We start from the raw sequence: 18,629 nt of genomic DNA on the forward strand, positions 1-18,629 counted from the left end.
TGGGGGTGTTGGTCGATGAGAAAATGAACATGGGCCAGCTTCAGTGTGTGCTTGCAGCCCAGAAAGCAACCGTGTCCTGGGCTGCATCAGAAGGAGCGCGACCAGCAGGTCCAAGGAGGTGATCCTGCCCCTCTGCTCTGCTCTCGTGAGACCTCACTTGGAGCATTGTGTGCACTTCTGGTGTCCTCAACATAAAAAGGACATGGAGCTGTTGGAACAAGTCCAGAGGAGGCCACGAGGATGATCAGGGGACTGGAGCACCTCCCGTATGAAGACGGGCTGAGGAAGTTGGGGCTGTTCAGCCTGGAGAAGAGAAGGCTGCGTGGAGACCTCATAGCAGCTTCCAGTATCTGAAGGGGGCCTATAGGGATGCTGGGGAGGGACTCTTCATTAGGGACTGTAGTGAAAGGACAAGGGTTGATGGATTCAAACTTAAACAGGAGAAGTTCAAGTTATATAGAAGGAAGAAGTTCTTTATTGTGAGGGTGGTGGGACGCTGGCACAGGTTGCCCAAAGAAATGGTAAATGCTCCATCCCTAGCAGTGCTCAAGGCCAGGTTGGACAGAGCCTTGGGTGACATGGTCTGGTGCAAGGTGTCCCTGCCCATGACAGGGGGTTGGAACTGGATGATCTTAAGGTCCTTTCCAACCCAAACCATTCTGTGATTCTATAATTATATATTGTGTTCAGCTTGGTTGGCTGCATTTTAAAATGGACCTGGGGCAGAGGACAAAAGAACTATCAGAATTCGATGGCTCACAAAATGTTGTAATGGTGGAACTCATCAGCATTGGCGTGGGTGTCTACTTCAGTGTGAGACAATTACTCAAGTCACTGTATTGACTAGATTTGATGGTTGGTAATAGTAGTATGAACATTCACGGCAATGTTCTGCAATGAGGATACCTGAAGTTGGGTGAGACTGATATATCCTGCTGTAGGTGTTTGAAAGTACAACCAAAAAGGTAAAAGCACCCTGTTTGAATCCTGTCGTTAGCCATGTAAAAACTGAAATTCTGGAATCACCCATCTCCTAAGCAGGTTCTAGAATAAAGTATTGAAAGTTTCAAGCTGGATCTTGGTAGAATGGATTGTATGACAGGATAAAGGTAATCTTGGAGTTAAAAAAATATTAAGACTGAGCACTGAAGCTTTGAAAGGCTGGTTAGTTAATGTCACTGGGGAAAAAATTAAGAGAAGACTTGGCCAAATCTATATTAGAAGGTGAATCTTATCCCATATTCCTTTGATTTTTTAACTTATTCTCCATCTACTATAAGGGGAGCACAAGACACAGCTTGCATGTAGGCATGTTATACACCTGCATTTGGTTAATGAATCTGACCCTTCAGGAGCAGTCCTGGTCCCTAAACTTCACAGAACCAAGGAAATAAATAGATGTTTATTTCCCATCATTGCAGGTGCCTTAGGGTATCTGAAGTACAGCAGATGTGGCACAAGCCCTATGAGAGACTCACACCCTTCTCCACCAGCAGCTGCAGGCCAGGCAAGATACCTTAGGGCATCCCAAGTAACATTAAACACCTGTGTGTAGACACCTGAATTGTTCCCTTGGTTGTAGTTTGTTTGCACTTTATTTAAATTTCATTTACCTGAGGCTTAACAGCCAGGTGCCGGGAAGAAGTTGGAATTTTTCCCCTTGCTACATAATTTGGCTTCTGGAATTTTTCTTTCCTTTTCCTCTGAAACAGTTACTGGACAGCAGGATAAGTAGTAGCATATGGCAGGATGCTCAGTTGTCTTCAAGATCTTCTCAGGTCCCATACTGGTGTGTTGTGCTCATAAACTCAGGTTTAAAACTGGGATTTTTTCCCATGTCATACTGGCAGGATATGGTCAGAGTCCTTTGCTTCTCTGTACAGGGTAGTGGCAGCTCTCTTCCTCAGGTGCTTTTCCTGATAAAGTTGCAGCTACCGAAGGCATGAAGGACATTGGTGGTGTGTTTGAGCTTTCCTCTTCCCTTCTGGTGGTACATTGTAGGGTTTATGGCTCTGTGGATTTTGTACTAAGGGTCTTTAGGGCCTTTTTTCAGTACTCATTATGTAAATGGAAGGGGAGCTGTTCAGTGATTCCTTTTGGAGTGCTCATATGTCACATAGCTGTTCACAATTGCAGATGCTGGGCTTATGTGGTAGGACAAGGGGTAACAGGTTAAAATTTAAACAGGGGAAGTTCAGATTAGATATAAGGAAGTTCTTCCCTGTGAGGGTGGTGAGGCACTGGAATGGGTTGCCCAGAGAATCTCTGAATGCTCCATCCCTGGTGGTGTTCAAGGCTGGGCTGGACATAGAATCATAGAATAGTTAGGGTTGGAAAGGATCTTAAGATCATCCAGTTCCAACCCGCCTGCCATGGGCAGGGACACCTCCCACTAAACCATGTCACTCAAGGCTCTGTCCAACCTGGACTTGAGCACCGCCAGGGATGGAGCATTCACAGCTTCCCTGGGCAACCCATCCCAGTGCCTCACCACCCTTACAGTAAAGAATTTCTTCCTTATATCCAGTCTAAACTTCCCCTGTTTCAGTTTGAACCCGTTACCCCTTGTCCTGTCACTACAGTCCCTAATGAATAGTCCCTCCCCAGCATCCCTATAGGCCCCCTTCAGATACTGGAAGGCTGCTATGAGGTCTCCACACAGCCTTCTCTTCTCCAGGCTGAACAGCTTTAACTTCCTCAGCCTGTCTTCATACAGGAGGTGCTCCAGTCCCCTGATCATCCTCGTGGCCCTTCTCTGGACTTGCTCCAACAGTTCCATGTCCTTTTTATGTTGAGGACACCAGAACTGCACACAATGCTCCAAGTGAGGTCTCACGAGAGCAGAGCAGAGGGGCAGGATCACCTCCTTGGACCTGCTGGTCATGCTCCTTTTGATGCAGCCCAGGATACGGTTGCTTTCTGGGCTGCAAGCTCCCACTGAAGCTGGCTCATGTTCAGTTTCTCATCGACCAGCACCCCCAAGGCCTTCTCTGCAGGGCTGCTCTGAATCTCTTCTCTGCCCAACCTGTAGCTGTGCCTGGGATTGCTCTGACCCAGGTGTAGGACCTTGCACTTGGCATGGTTAAACTTCATACAATGTCAAATGCCTTGCAGAAGTCCAGATAGATGATGTCAGCTGCTCTTCCCCTATCCACCAATGCCATGGCCCCATCGTAGAAGGCCTCCAGATTCATTAGGTGTGATTTGCCCCTAGGGAGGACATGTTGGCTGTAACAAATCACCCCCTTTTTGTCCATGTGCCTTTGCATAGTTTCTAGGGGGATTCTGTCAACACAAAGAATGTTATCAATACTATTCCAGGCAAATACTGTCAAAAACAGAGCAGAACTTGTTAACATTTGTGAATAATGACTGATTTATATTCTTTTTCAAAGAACACATGTATGTGTAGCCACATTTAGTTGTTATAAAGACTTGGACAAAGTTGTAAAACTGTAAGTTTGATTTCTCCTGAACTGCAGTATTTTGTAATCTCCATATTTATTAATGTTGTGTTATCCATCAGCATTAAAGCCATACAGAAACATGTATTATGGAACAGAAACCTGGAGGATTGTCTTAGACAAACACTTTCATGTTAACACTTCAGAGACAATTTAAGTATGGAAGTATGAATATAAGGACCTTAAATAAATTTAAAAGCAAACTGCAAAGGTATTTTAACCGCAGAATTACAAAAACAAGGCTTTTGACAACTTCAGACATCATTTTAAACAGATTAATTTTCTCGATATTTGATGTTGATGAAATTTAGTCCTAGTGGGAGCCTAAATTTCAGGCACTGGTGCCCTAAACTATGAAGAATCACTAAACTCTTGTCAATGTCTTAATCTTAACATCCTAGGAAAAACAACTTTGATGTTCTTTACTCCATCTGATTCACATACATGAACTGTTCCTGAAGCTTTGGTACAGTAGCCACTTTTCTGACTGGCAGACTATTTTAAGCCTTCATCATCTATTTAACCAGAGATGGAGTGCATAATGATTTTGTTCTTTCCTTCTTCATAAAAGCACAAGAATCCAAAGCAAAAACAGGTGCAGTTTTGCTGTCATCAGGCATTGAGCTGGTTTTTTTACCAAGCTCCTTATTTTGCAATCTAGAAAAATACAGCCATCATGCAGGAATACTATTAAATCATGCATGCCCTAATCTGGGCATTCATTCATTCATTCACTCCGAATTAAGGAAATTTGAGAAGGTGTTCAGTGAATTCTTGTTAAAGGAATGAAGGCATAAAAGCAAAGGATTGCTGTCTAATGAGACAATCTGTTTGACAGTCACTCGTGAGGAAGGGCCCACATGGGCCATGCATTTCACAGAGCTCTTGCCCAATGTTTGCTGCTTGTGCAAAGTGTTTTCTTCATTTTGCTCTTCCACGCAATCCTATATGTCAACTGCCAAAGGTTTAAGAGGGAATGAGAAAGTACTTACACTCTTATGTACTTATGTGCTCTCTGGCATTATATATCCTTTGAGGTTCCAGTTAACTTCACCCCTTCTGCTTAAATGGCAGTGAAGTAGTTTGAAGCACTACTGAAAGAGAATCAGTCATTTTGTGCATGTCTTCTTATGCAAAGCATGGAATAGATTCATTGTAGATAGCAGCATATGAGAAGCTGGAGGGAGATTATTGGGATGATACCAACGCTAAGTATTCCTGAGATATATCTTCTCATAAATTACCCATGCTTTTTACGACTTACACAAATGCTGCAATACAAATACACTACATTATAGATATAAAAAATAGCATTCTTCATGCACGCTGAGAATTCATCAGCCTAGTACAGTTCTTGTTGCCGATCAGGGAATCAAAGCCCATCAATGAATAGAATCATAAAAATCATAGAATGGTTTGGGTTGAAAGAGACCTTCAAAGAGCATCTAGTTCCACGGGCAGGGACACTTTCCCCTAGAGCAGGGACCCCTTCCACTAGAGCAGCTTGCTCCAAGCCCCTGTGTCCAACCTGGCCTTGAACACTGCCAGGGATGGGGCAGCCACAGCTTCTCTGGGCACCCTGTGCCAGCGCCTCAGCACCCTCACAGGGAAGAGCTTCTGCCTCAGAGCTCAGCTCAGTCTCCCCTCGGGCAGGTTCAAGCCATTCCCCTTGGCCTGTCCCTACAGGCCCTTGTCCCAAGCCCCTCTCCAGGTTCCCTGCAGCCCCTTCAGGCACTGAAGCTGCTCTAAGGTGTCCCCTTAAGGAGCCTTCCCCAGGCTGCCCCAGCCCAGCTCTCCCAGCCTGGCTCCAGAGCAGAGCTGCTCCAGCCCTCGCAGCAGCTCTGTGGTCTCCTCTGGACTCGCTCCAGGAGCTCCATGTCCTTCTTGTGTTGGGGGCTCCAGGGCTGGACCCAGTACTCCATTGGGGGTCTCACTAGAGTAGAGTAGATGCATTCCAGATAATTCCAAAGACCTGCCAAGTGCTTTCCCTCTCTGGAATCTTATTCAGTAAGTTAGTTTTCTTTTAAGAGTTGCAGAATGACGAAGATATTTTTTAAATTAAAGTCCTGCTTAGTTATCATTTATGCTGTCACAAACCAGAATGTGCCTACTTCTACCAAGGATTCTATGAAGAGATGTACTCCAGTGTGTACACAGTGAGTGCAGCATGTATAGATGGTTGAAATTGCCACTCTTGTGTATCTCTACTATCCATGCAGCTATGACAAGTGTCCCGAGTGTGTTGTTTCCTGCATGCACTGGTGGTGGTGTTCTGGCACTACCTGAGGGCACTGAACTCCTGTGAGCACACCATAGCATTTATGGTGCGTGCATAGCAGGCTGCTCACTCAGAACTACAGCTGCTGCTGCAAGCATGTTCTCACACAAGCGTTCAGCCAAAGGTAGGAAATCATCAGATTCTTCCTGAACTTTGTTTCTAAAACAAGTATCTGTTCAGGGGAATCAAGTAAATGACAGCTAGACTTTGAAAGTGAGGAAACGCTAGACTATTCTCATGCTTAAGGTCAGGGTAAACTGGGGTGATCTTGTGAAAAAAGGTTCCTTGTTTCAACGGTTTTTCCTGCGTTTCCTTGAGGGCAGTGTAATGGTCAAACACACCTATTGTAGCTACTGTTAAATTCATTGTGCCTATTTGTTAGTGACTTATAACCTGGCAGGTCATGAGTTACTTTGGCTTATGGTGGCAGAAGCATAATTTCTGGTTTTTATTTCCCCGAATCATAGAATCAACCAGGTTGGAAAAGCCCTTTAAGCTCATCCAGCCCAACTGTGTGCCTTACTGCCAAGGCCACCACTAACCCATGGCACTGAGGCCTTGTCTCCATGCTGTGTGAACACTTGCAGGGATGGTGACTGCAGCCCTGTCCTGGGCAGCCTGTTCCAATGCCTGAGCACCCTCTGGGGAAGGAATTGTTCCTCAGCTCCATCTAATCCTGCCCTGGTGCAGCTTGAGGCCATTTCCTCTTGTCCCATCCCTTGTTCCTTGGGAGCAGAGCCCAGCCCCTCCTGGCTCCATCCTCCTGGCAGGCACTTGTAGGGAGCCATCAGGTCCCCCCTGAGCCTTCTCTTCTCCAGACTGAACCCCCCAGGTCCCTCAGCCCTTCCCCATCACCCCTGTGCTCCAGGCCCTGCACCAGCTCCGCTGCCCTTCTCTGCCCCCCCTCCAGCACCTCAGTGTTTCTCTTGCAGTGAGGGGCCCAGAACTGGACACAGGATTCGAGGTACTTTTTCAGCTTTGTGTTTTCAGGTTTGTGTGTCTATTTTGGAAGAAATTAAAACCACTGGAGGAGGCTTAATAACTAGAACTGTGCCTGAACAAAGACAGGAATGGCACACTCAGCAGCCTGCAGGTTCTTCCCAGGCAGAATTTGATGGTGCTTTCTCAGCAGTAACTCCTAAGCAGGAACTGGCTGAAGTCAGACTCGGCATTTTCCCTCCTCCGTTCTCTGCCGTGAGTCAGGGAGGGTGACGGAGCTCGTTTCCCAGCGCTGTTCGTCAGCCAGGGCCGGTGCTGCCTTGCTCGGTGCGCTCCAGCCCGGGTGTTGGCTGCGGAGCTCGGAGCCTGTTCCCGCAGGTGGAGGCGGCGCCTGCAGCCCCGCCCGGCCCGGCCCGGCCCGGCCCAGCCTGCTCCCGGAGCTCCCGGGGCTGCGGCCCTGGCTCCCTGGCCTCAGCCTCATCGCTGAGGGGGTTTTCCGGGTGCTGGAGTCTCTGCAGCCCGGCTTAGGTGGGACAGAGGCCGGGCCGAGCGGCGTGAAGGCTGTTGGCCGAGGGCAGGGCAGCCAGACCGCCGTCCCGCTCCGCACAGGGCAGCCGGCTCCTCGGAAGGCACTCGCTGTGCGTTCCCGGGCGACGCGGTTCCTTCGGACACCGCGGGAGGAGGCAGCGCCCGCCCGAGATCCTGGTCCCGTCCCGGCAGCGGTCAGGGCAGGTGCTGCTCCATGTAGCGGAGCAGCGCAGGAGCCCCCGAGCATTCCCACGGACCAGCGACCTCCCTGGGACCGTCTGTCCCTTGACACACTGGGACCGCTGTGTTCAGTCATCCCAGGAGCCCCTCCAGCTCCAGATTTGTTTCCTCCCTGTGGCCAGTGGCTTAGAGAAAACCATGAGCAGCTCTGCTCTGGAGCCAGGCTGGGAGAGCTGGGCTGGGGCAGCCTGGAGAACAGAAGGCTCCTTGAGGGGAGACCTTAGAGCAGCTCCAGTGCCTAAAGGGGCTACAAGAAACCTGGAGAGGGGCTTGGGACAAGGGCCTGTAGGGACAGGCCAAGGGGAATGGCTTTAACCTGCCCGAGAGGAGACTGGGAGACTGAGCTGAGCTCTGAGGCAGAAGCTCTTCCCTGTGAGGGTGCTGAGTCGCTGGCACAGGGTGCCCAGAGAAGCTGTGGCTGCCCCATCCCTGGCAGTGTTCAAGGCCAGGTTGGACACAGGGGCTTGGAGCACCCTGCTCCAGTGGAAGGGGTCCCTGCCCGTGGCAGAGGGCTGGAACTGGATGCTCTTTGAAGGTCTCTTCCAACCCAAACCATTTTTTGATTCCACGAGGATTATTTTGCTTTTGCATCAAATGTATTTCTTCACAGGTACTATTTTTCCTGCTTATTCATGAATATATTGACTACCACAAATCCTTAGGGAACTAAAGTGACTCCTCTTACCATAAAAACTACCCCACTTAACCTTCCCCCTGTGTTTTCTTGACCTACCTTTCCAGCCACAAATTGTGAGCTGGAGGAAAAGTGTCCTGACAAAGTATTGCTTGCCTGTCCTGTTTGTACGTACTTGAACCACCCTAAAACATCCTGTGGAAGGAGTTCTGCAGATTACATATAATTGAGAAAAAATGTTTCTGGGTGTTCCATTTGAACCCATTACCTGCCAGTTTAATGTTACATCCTTTTAATTCCTGTAAGGGAGGAGAAAACGGACAGCTGTCCCTGGTGATATTTTGTAGATGGCTTCTCATAATTCAGATTTATAGCAGCCTTTTTCAAGATGTGAGGAATGAGAATTCCATATTCATAGCACATTCAGGGGATGAGTTCCCTCTGAATCTGTGACGTTATTTTCTCTATTCCTTATCTAATAATGCTTAGCATTAGCCTACATTTTCCATTAAAGGTCTATCTTCTTCTTGATTTATTAACAGTATTGAAGCAATTATATTAATAAAATATAAAATTAAGGTTGTTTCACCACTTTAACATTATATTCCCGCTGCCATTTCTATTGTCCAGGCGGTATCATCAGTTTCTTCTGCTTCTGAATTTTTGTTCTTGTAGTTGGCTCTCATCATTCCTGTTCTCAGCAAGGTGGCATTATAAGCAGTTTGCTGTTGACATGACCACTCATCCCCTGTGGGTCATTATCTGAGTATGTTGGTTTCTTATCCAAGAATGAAGGGAACTCTAGGAGCATTTCCTTAAAATGAAAGGCTAAAGACACTACTAAACCTGTTAAGAGCAGGTACACAGGAGACTTGACCACACCAAAATGGAGGTATACAGTGGACTGCGTTTTATTTTTAGAGAAAAAAAGAGTAGGAAGATAAATCTGGACAATCCAGATTACGAATAAAGCGGTATGTACAGACTGTAAAGATTATTATCTGCTCCAATACTTCACACAGGGATATATTAGATTCAGTTCCTGCCTTTATATTAAGACCATTTTTTTTTCCTGTTCTATCATGCAGCTCTACTAGGAGTTGCAGTTTGAAGCAGGAGTAACCTGTGGGAGTTTGAGGTAGGAGAACATAGCACTGATCTGTGCTATGCCCATAGTCAGATAAGAAAGCTCACTCAGGCTTTATCTTGAAACTATTCTAGTGTTATACTTACAGCTGTTAACACGAGTGATAGTACAGGCCTGAAATCTTTTTTCTTCCTCCCACATCCATGGCAATCCCTACCTATTGATCTAAGTTTGCATGAGTGGTCAAGGACAGCCACGCTCCTTTTTTTCTTATGAGGAAGCTTCTGTTGGCATGTCAGTGCTGGGGCCACAGGAGGAGGATATCTAAGCATTGACATTAATTGAGGGGCAGAAGCCAAAGTGCTTTGGAGTTCCTTGCAGATCAGCAGGATATTATTTACTGAGATGTATTTGTGGCACAATAAGCTTTTATTCCAAAACTTGGTTAAAATCAAATTTGTCTTCAGTCTCAATAGATTTGCTACAGACAATTGTTAAATAGCGAATATCAGCCCTGTCAGCTCAGATTTTTCCCAGCATCGTTGATGAAGCAATCGTGTCCCTTGGGTTTTATTTCTTCATGGATCTCATAAAAACTTGTCTGATGTCTGACTATGTCACAGCAGCAGGATATCCTTATACTTGCCTGCATTCCGCTCATACCCTACTTCTATTCTTATGCTGAGGAAATTATAACACCCAATTTCTAAGAATTTAGCGGGTGCATTTGTATATATGCATATGCATTTTGGCTTAGTGCCATATTACATACAGTAAATAATTTGTGTAGCATTTTGAAATGAGTTTTAATAGAGTTCAGATAATAACCAGCAGCATTGTTCTTTAGAGGTGTGTATGTGGCAAGATAACTTTAAAATAAACCCACACATTTAAGGTTAGCAGTCGCAGCCTGAAAAAGAAAGTTGGGAATTTAACTTGTTAGATGCATCATCCTTGTTCATCACAGTGCTGCCTAATTTGATTTATTCTTTATTTTACCCCAAAACATTTAATTGTGTTAAAGTAGTGCTGAAGTGATTACCGCCTTTGCCTAGTTTAAGGCTCCCTGTCCATTCGGGATGAACTGTCTCCAACTTTACTCTGTGTGCTTTGAATCTTTTCTCTTTTGATTTTGCCATCATGGACCCCAACTCCCAACCATTTATGAGTATGGATGTGTCACTGGAGTGGAACTGCTCTCACCGTTGGTTCTTTTCTTACAGCTCTCCCTCCCCTCATGGCTCGTAGATCTCAAAGCTCCTCACAGGGGGACAATCCCCTTGACCCTAACTATCTGCCCCCCCATTACAAGGAGTACTACCGCTTAGCTCTGGATGTGCTTACTGAAGAGGGCAAAGAAAGTTACCAACGCTTCCTGACAGAGGAAGCAGCTCCTGATTTTCTTTGCAACTCAGAGGTGGACCACATCATACAGAATCTCCAGAAACCCCAATACGCCAATCAGGAAGGCAGCACAGACACTGCAGGTGACAATGACATGGATGGATCCTCTGGGACTTACTGGCCCATGAACTCAGACCTCGCTGTTCCTGAGCTTGACCTGGGCTGGCCAATGGTCTTTGGGTTCAGGGGAACAGAGGTAACAACACTCGTGCAACCACCACCCCCCGACAATCCCAGCATTAAGGAGGAGGCACGCAGAATGATTCGAGCAGCTCAACAGGTAAGAAGATGAAGAGCTCGACTTGAGCAGAGATAAAATTATATGTGTGCAAAAGATGAATTGGAGTGCATCAGGTCTGCTGTTAATTCCCTTAACTTTGTTCCCAGGACCTGACAAAGGGGAAAGATGAGTCTAAAACTACTGTTACTGTATCAAAGCTAGCCTCTGCTCTCTGATTTCATGAAAAAGTGTGTAAAGCCATGTGAAAACATTCCAGGAGTTCACAGAATCACTGAATAGTTGAGGTTTCCAACCTCAGCTTTGGAGACATCTAGAGCCTCTAGAGGACTAGACCTCTGGAAATGGTCTAGTCCAGCCTCCCTGTTCAAAGTGGGGTTGATTGGAGTAGGTTATGTAGGATACGTTCTATCCAAAGATGGATATGGAGACTCCACCACTTTTCTGGGCAACCAGTTTCAGTGTTCAGTCACCTTTACAGTAAACATAGTTCTTCCTGTGTTTAGCTGGAATTTCCTGTATTTCAATTTGTGTCTTATCATTTCACTGGGTACCACTGAGAAGAGTTTGATTCCACCTTCCTTAGACCCCTCCATCAGGTATTTATGCTCACTGATAAGGTAAGAGTTTGGAAGGACAGGGAGATAGAGCTTTGAAGCTACTTCCCATATTAGCAGCATATAGGTTCAGCTGTATCGTGGCTGACTGAACACTGGCCAGGAGGTTAAAATGGCAGGGCTGTGTTGGAGGGGGTGAACAGGTAGTGGCCAAGCAGCTTAATACAACCTTCCACTGTGTTTATGTGACCAAAAATATACCTGTTCTCACTGGATTATTGAGTAAGGGATTGCTCAGGGGCAGTGAGATTTTTCCTCACCACTCACCCTCGTACACAGAATTGCACCTTAGATAGCAATTCTGTTTCCAGTTCTGGGGCATACAATATTTAAAGGAACCTTTAAATGGGAAGGTTTAAAAAGGAAGCTGAAATGGAGACACTGGCACAGCTTGGGAAGGTGAGCAGGTGCAGATTGCTGTCTTTCTTGCATTCTTTTCCTAGGTGGTAGCCATAGTGATGGACATTTTCACTGATGTGGATCTGCTGTTTGAAGTGCTGGATGCTGCTGCTCGCAGAGTGCCTGTGTACATCTTGCTTGATGAGATGAACTCTCAGCTTTTCCTTGATACAGCTGCTAAATGCAGAGTCAATCTTAACTATGTGGAGGTGAGCAAACCAAAGACCTGCCCTGTCTCTAATTCACATCCTGAAGGGGAAATGTCCTGGAATACAGGGGGCTGCTGTGACTGTAAAAACCTGAGAAAGAGTAAAGCAGGCCAGAGCCTAGTCAAAGATGAGTCTGAAGAAAGCTGTGGGAGCTGGTACAATACAGGGATGAAGGCTGAGGACACACTAATAAATGGTTTTATCTGTCCATGGTGTATGCAGAGAGAATCACCAGCGCTGAATATAAGCATGGTGGCAGGATGGAAGTGATAAGAGCAAGGGGAAGAAGGAGTGGCAGGGGGAAAGAAGTAACAGCTTCCAACTGAGCGAGTGCCTTGTCTGGTTTGCAGTTCCTAAGGGTGAGGACAGTTTCTGGCCCAACCTACTACTGCCGCACAGGGATGTCCTTCAAAGGCCATGTGAAAGAGAAATTCCTCTTGGTGGACTGCATGGTGGTGCTGAGTGGCAACTACAGGTGAGAAGCCTTGCAATGTTACATGTCCAGTTTCAGTGAGCAAGAGGCTGGGTAGTTGCTAAAGCAGTGCTTTGGCACTTCCAAACCAAAAACTCTTCTCACTGAAGGATACTGAGTAGCAGTTTTCAGAAAAAATACTCCGTTTTGCAGTGGAGGTAGATACACCAATTAAACAAGGCCACAAGGCCACAAGCCCAGACACCCGAAGCCAAGCTTCCTTCACATCAAGGGTGTAAACCATCTGTAAAAATGATACACTAATTGCAGGCTGTTGTGGCTTAACTCCAGTAGGCAGCTGAGACCCACGTGGATGTGCGCTTACTACTCCCAGCATGATGTGATAGAGAATGAGAAGGGCACACATGAGAGAACATGTGGGTTGAGATAAAAACAGTTTAATAACTAAAGAAAACCTGCACACACAAGCAAAGCAAAGTAAGGAATCCATTCACTGCTTCCCATCAGCAGGCAGGTACGTAGCTATTTCAAGGAAAGCTTGACTTGGGAAGACAAAAGCCGTAACACTGAATGTCTTCCTCCTTCCTGCACAGAATGGTTGAGTTTGGAAGGGATGTCTGGCAGTCATCTGGCCCAACTCACCCTGCTGAAGCAGGGCCACCTAGAGCCAGCTGCACAGGACTGTGTCCAGATGTTTTTTGAGTATCTCTAAGGAGGGAGACTGTAGTCCTGAGAAGCCTGCCAGAGCCACCAAGACATTTCCAGCCAAGCTGTTTCCTAGATAGTCCTGCTCAGCTGCATTGGTGGATGAGGTTGTTCCTTCCCAGGTGCAAGATTCTGCATTTGCCTTTGCTGAATTTCATGAGGTTCCTGCCAGTACATTTCCCCAGCCCCTGCCTGGCACATGAACTGCACCATCTCCTCATTCTGAGGGTACACACTGCCCTGATGTCCAGGTCATTAATGACAGTGTAAAACACTATTTCCCCAAGCCCTGACCCCTGGGGAACACCACTTACAGTCTATCAGTCAGATTTCAAATTACTGACCATCACCCGTTAAGCCTGACAGTCCACACAATTTCCTCTGTACTGTCACACTCATACAGTCTAATGGTCCAGTTTGGCTAAAATGATACCTAAAGGCTATGTGGACACTCTTGCTCTGCTGTCCCCTCATCCATGCAGCCAGACATCTCTTTGTAGAAGGCAGTCGGATTGGGTCAGGCATTGTTTGCCCTTGGTAAATCCCTGTTGTCTGATCCCAGTTGTCTTTCTGTTATTCTTGTGCCTGGAAATGGCTTCCAGGAAGATTTGCTCCACAGTTTGCCTTCAGGCTGAGGTAGGGCTGACCTGCTGTTGTTTCCTTTGCTCTTTTTAAAGTTGGGCATAACATTTTAGTTATAAAAAAGCAATTACAACCCAAAGTAATTGCAGGAACAACTACTTCGTACAAGGATTACCACCAGCTTGCTCTTTTGCTGTTGTTACTACTGACTGGCTTTTTTAGAACAGAGGTCATTTATTGCCTTGTAAAATCCTCTGCAAAGATCTGATGCCAAATCTGTTCATAACTATGAGGTTTGGGAACAACAGTGTGCAATGAATGCCTGCCTGGGCAGTAAAGAGTATCGGGAGAATTTTCTTCAGGCTAGCAAATGGTTTCAAGTATGATGCTAATACACTATCATTACTTCTATTTCTCTTTGTAGTTTTATGTGGTCTTTTGAGAAGATTCACAGGAGCATTGCACACATCTTCCAGGGGGAGCTGGTGGCCAGCTTTGATGAAGAATTCCGAATTCTCTTTGCACAGTCAGAACCTCTTATTCCTCCAGCCAATGTCTTGGCAAAGGCAGACAACACATTTGCCATGACTCCCTTTGGCAATAACATGCCTTTCTTTCCAAGAAAAGCACCCCTGATGTTCCAAAGGGATGACAGTCTTTTTCCCTCCTTTATGGACAGAGTTGATCCAGACAGGTACTTCCTGTCAAATTTCAGGCGGGATGACATGTTGCGCCATACTGTCGAAGGGTCAGCTATGCGAATGTATAAAAAGGTAGAAATGGAGAATTCCCAGATGGATCCTGTCAGGGGTTTTCTCCGTTCCAAGCAACTGGAGTTGGATGCTTTTAAGAGACACAGTTTTGCAGAAGGAACATTTGAAAACTTTGCTTCTTCTAAGCAGTATGCCAGGCAGATGTTCTTGAACAACATGGATGAATTCAAAATCCAGTCTAGCCATTTTCAGAAGGACCAGTTCTACCAGTACCAGTTTGAACATCCCCATCTTCCTGGCAGGCCTCAGGGACTCTTTGAGAGAATCCGAGGTGGTAGGCAATTCAATGAACTGGAAGACTACGGAGAGGGATCCAGATACCCTGAACTTGAATCCAATTTTCCACAAGAGGGTTTCCCCTTAAGGCTGGATTATGTACCTTCAAATTCTTCCAGGGAAGTGAGACATGGCTCTGATCAGCTGAATCCTGCAGGGAATGGCCCAATGGGAATGATGTTAAGAAGGCAGAATATAGGACAGAAATTTATTTGCCAGACTTCTCCTACTCAGAAGCAAAGCCTGGAACAACGCCTGTTCTTACAAGACAAAGAGGAGGACCAAGATGAGGACAAGAACACACAGGAAAACAGAACAGGTTTACGTAACTGGAGGATTTCCTCATACCTGAGTGCATACCAGTCCGAACCAGAAGAAGGTCTTCCAATGCCTATGGAATCAGAGGCATATAATGATGTTCTTGGGGATACCCTCCCAAAGCACCCCACTGACCTCATCCCAGCATTCAAATCCCCTATGTCTTTTAACAACAAGTCACTGGGAATTGAAAGTGCCAAAGAATTTTCAGATCCTGATAGAGTAGGTGAAGAAACCCCTATAATGAAACAAGATGCATTTAGGTCCAGAATAAATCCTTTGATCCAGAGGAGCTCAAGACTCAGGTCCTCTCTGATTTTCAGTGCTGCCAAGTTAGACCAGCCTAACACTGCAATAGAAAAGGTTCAGATGATCCAGAAAGAACAAATGTCCAGTGAGTTGACGAAAGACAATGAAACTATAAAGACAGCCACCTCATCTAAAGTGGCAGAACTTTTAGAGAAGTACAAAGCTGTGGGCAAAGACACAGAGCGAGCTACAGTCACTCATACCAAAGCTGTTTCCAGTTATCTACAGGAAGAATCACAGAACGCAGAGAAGAAATGCACCAAGTCCGTGCAATATAAGATTCTGGAGAGTAGGGTACTAGAATCCAAAGACTCCTGCAGTACTTACAAAATGCACGGAGAAGCTGAAAGACCATTTGCAATGGCCTCATCGCCCCCCCAGCTTATTGACACATTGAGTAAAGATCCCTTAGCACATACTGGAACTAAGGTGGACAAATTATCATCTCGGTTTTACCCCATAGACAGTAAACCTGCTCTTCCAGAGAAGGAGAGTCTTATATTTGTAGGAGACACTCAAAAGTTGACTCTTCCAGAGAAGAAGGAAAGAGTGACATTCAAAGAAGACACTCAGAAATTAGTCAATACAGAACTGAAGAAACCACAGATTAGGACAAGTACCACATCAGTTCTTGAAAATTTATCGAGAAGTCAAGGATCTGACAGCTCTCTCAATAAATCTGAGGAAGACTGTTCAAAACAAGAACAAAATCCAATGGAATTTTTAAGAAAAGGGTCACTACGGCTGAAGCAGTTTTTGAACCCAAAAGGCGAAAAGAAATTGGAGGAGGAGCCCACTTTGGAGATTGGAAAGTCTGATAAGCAAGCTGTGGTTCTCAAGCGATCTTCCATAGGGGACTGTCAGGAAATGATGGAGGAAGAAAAAACCCATAAATTTGCAACACCACTTCCTCCCAAAAGCAGCCAGCCCACACAGGGGAGATTTCCTTCATCCACAGCTAACATCCTCTATAGCAGCAACCTCCGTGATGATACCAAGGTGATTTTGGAACAAATCTCTGCAAACAGTCAGAAGAACAGAGCTGAACTGGCCAAGCAACTACCATCCACTAGTAATCCTGATCTTTCAAAGTCAACTACAAGCTTGGAAAGGAAAGGTGAGAAGGAGAAAAGCTGTAATATCCACAGGTCAGAGAGTTTTGGGAGCCAGAAACGAAATCTTCAGCGGCAACCATCAGAGGATAGAGATACCCTGCTGAAGAAAATGGAGAATATGCGGAAGGAAAAGCGAGTCTACAGTAGATTTGAGGTCTTCTGCAAAAAGGATGAACACACAAGTCAGAGTGAAGAGGAATATGACACAGATGCCAAAGACAAGAAGATGGGAAAATTCATGCCCAAAATCCTGGGGACCTTCAAGACTAAAAAATGATCATAGAAATACTATTTAATTCCATATAATCACTGACTGTCAAAGGGGAATGAGGAAGTAACTTGTTTATGGCGGCTCTTAGCACCATAGGCAATACTCTTCATGGTTAGTGAGTGGAAATGTGTTCAGCATTAGACTCCTGTGGCACAATTTGCCCAATAAAGTCATGTGGTATCCACCATCCTTATCACATTATGTTTCAAATAAAGTTATTAAATTGCCAAGATGCTTAAAACAAAGAAATAAAGTCAGAGTCTCTTTATATTACGCTCAGGGAATATTTTCAGCAAACAAAACTATTCCACTTTCAGAAGGAAAGAATAAAAAATAGAAAATTCAAGACTTCAGTCCAGGAAAGATACGCACACACAGACACACACGCATGAACTGGAAAACGTGTTTAAAAACAACTGTTTCTCAGATACAGTTATCTCTTCTTTGTATCTAATAATGAATCAAATGAGATAGGCACCTTTTTGAAGGTTTACAGGAGAAAAAAAAATATTGTAAACAACTTTACCCCTATCTGTGGTCATGGTCCTGTCCAGCAGAACACGCTCAGCTTTTGTTTTAACCATTTCCTAAACCTGTTGGTTCTGGTTCTGTTGGTTTATCCCCTTATGTATAATGGCTGTATTGCCCTAGGGGTGAGCTGAAAGTAGCAGCTGAAACGCCGTAAGAAAGGACATGGACATGCTATTAATGGAGAAAGACCTGGGTTTAGGACTCCTTTCAGCTGAGACCAGAGTTTAATGAAGCATCTAAAATGCCATCTTGGCCAAGTAGTAATTTCCTTGACAGTGTAACTCCAATTCATTAAGTGACTGCAGGGAGGAGGGAGGCTTATTTGTTAGCACATTTGTCCATGCGAACACAGGGGAAGAAGAGACTCAGAACAATGGAAGGAATAAGGCAGCTGGAATTTTCAAGCTCAGGAGTGTTTTCTCTCATGTAGTTTGGTACCAACTTAACCATGCAGCTTTACCAGTCCAGATTAGCCCATAGGTTCATGCTGTTGAGTTACAGTGTCTTTGGATGGCAGAAGGTAGACACAGAGGATATCATGAATACACTGTACATAATACTTAGTTCCTTAGTTTTTTTTCTCCTCGGCTTGGCATCCAGCAGGATTGCCAAACTGTTTGGTGGTTTTTTTGGTTTGGTTTTGTTTTTTTTTCCTCCCCTTGATCTTTGTACCATAGTCCAAAGAGATGTTCTCACATGGATTTCCCATTCCTGTTAGCCTGGGGTTTCTGAGTAGTCACTTGTGACACTAGCTGCAAGCTCAGCAAACCAGTTCAGATATGTGGCTGACAGATGGAGACAAGAGGCTGCATCAATTCCTGAAGGTAACTTTAGTAGAGGGTCTTTAAAACTTTAGTTCCTTTTTGAGAATGCCAGCTCCCATGGTAGCAGGCTTTACATAGTTCAGCAGGCTTTATATAATTTACTTATCTGTAACAATTACTGGAAACAAAGCTGAACTGGATTTCTTATGCTTATTCCATATTGTACAACTGTATACTATTTCAGATACCACCCATAATCTGTTACATACCTATAAATTCATAAAGGAATGCTGTAATGCTGTGTGCATACTTATTTTGTCTGCTCTTAGTAATGAATCAGATCCAGTTATTGGTGGGTCCCAAAATGAACTGTAATGATCAATACAGTTTTTCTCTTGCAGATGATACAGATAGAAATTATTTTACTCTAGAGAGGAAGATAGGCTATAGAGGTACATATCCTATTATATATGTGCTAGCTCTGTTCCGTCCAAGTCTTACATCATTCCACACCT

General features: G+C 45.2%; 1 protein-coding gene across 3 annotated transcripts in view; it reads left to right on the forward strand.

The window, feature by feature from the left end:
- Positions 1-17,937, forward strand: part of FAM83H (family with sequence similarity 83 member H) — a 28,520-nt gene extending 10,583 nt beyond the window's left edge. For 2 of the 3 annotated variants that reach the window (XM_057411162.1, XM_057411161.1), the window contains 4 exons: positions 10,394-10,854; positions 11,873-12,037; positions 12,388-12,512; positions 14,182-17,937. In XM_057411162.1, coding sequence (XP_057267145.1) covers positions 10,408-10,854; positions 11,873-12,037; positions 12,388-12,512; positions 14,182-16,825 — 3,381 coding nt within the window. In that variant the 5' untranslated portion in view covers positions 10,394-10,407 and the 3' untranslated portion in view covers positions 16,826-17,937. Of the gene's footprint in view, positions 1-10,040; positions 10,855-11,872; positions 12,038-12,387; positions 12,513-14,181 lie in introns of those variants that run through there. The other variant, XM_057411160.1, reaches the window with a different exon arrangement.
- Positions 17,938-18,629: the final 692 nt, after the last annotated feature.

The sequence above is a fragment of the Pezoporus wallicus genome, unplaced genomic scaffold (assembly GCF_028554395.1).
Source record: "Pezoporus wallicus isolate ANWC-B61680 ecotype Strahan unplaced genomic scaffold, APGP_CSIRO_Pwel_v1 contig_10120, whole genome shotgun sequence".
Taxonomy (NCBI): domain Eukaryota; kingdom Metazoa; phylum Chordata; class Aves; order Psittaciformes; family Psittacidae; genus Pezoporus; species Pezoporus wallicus.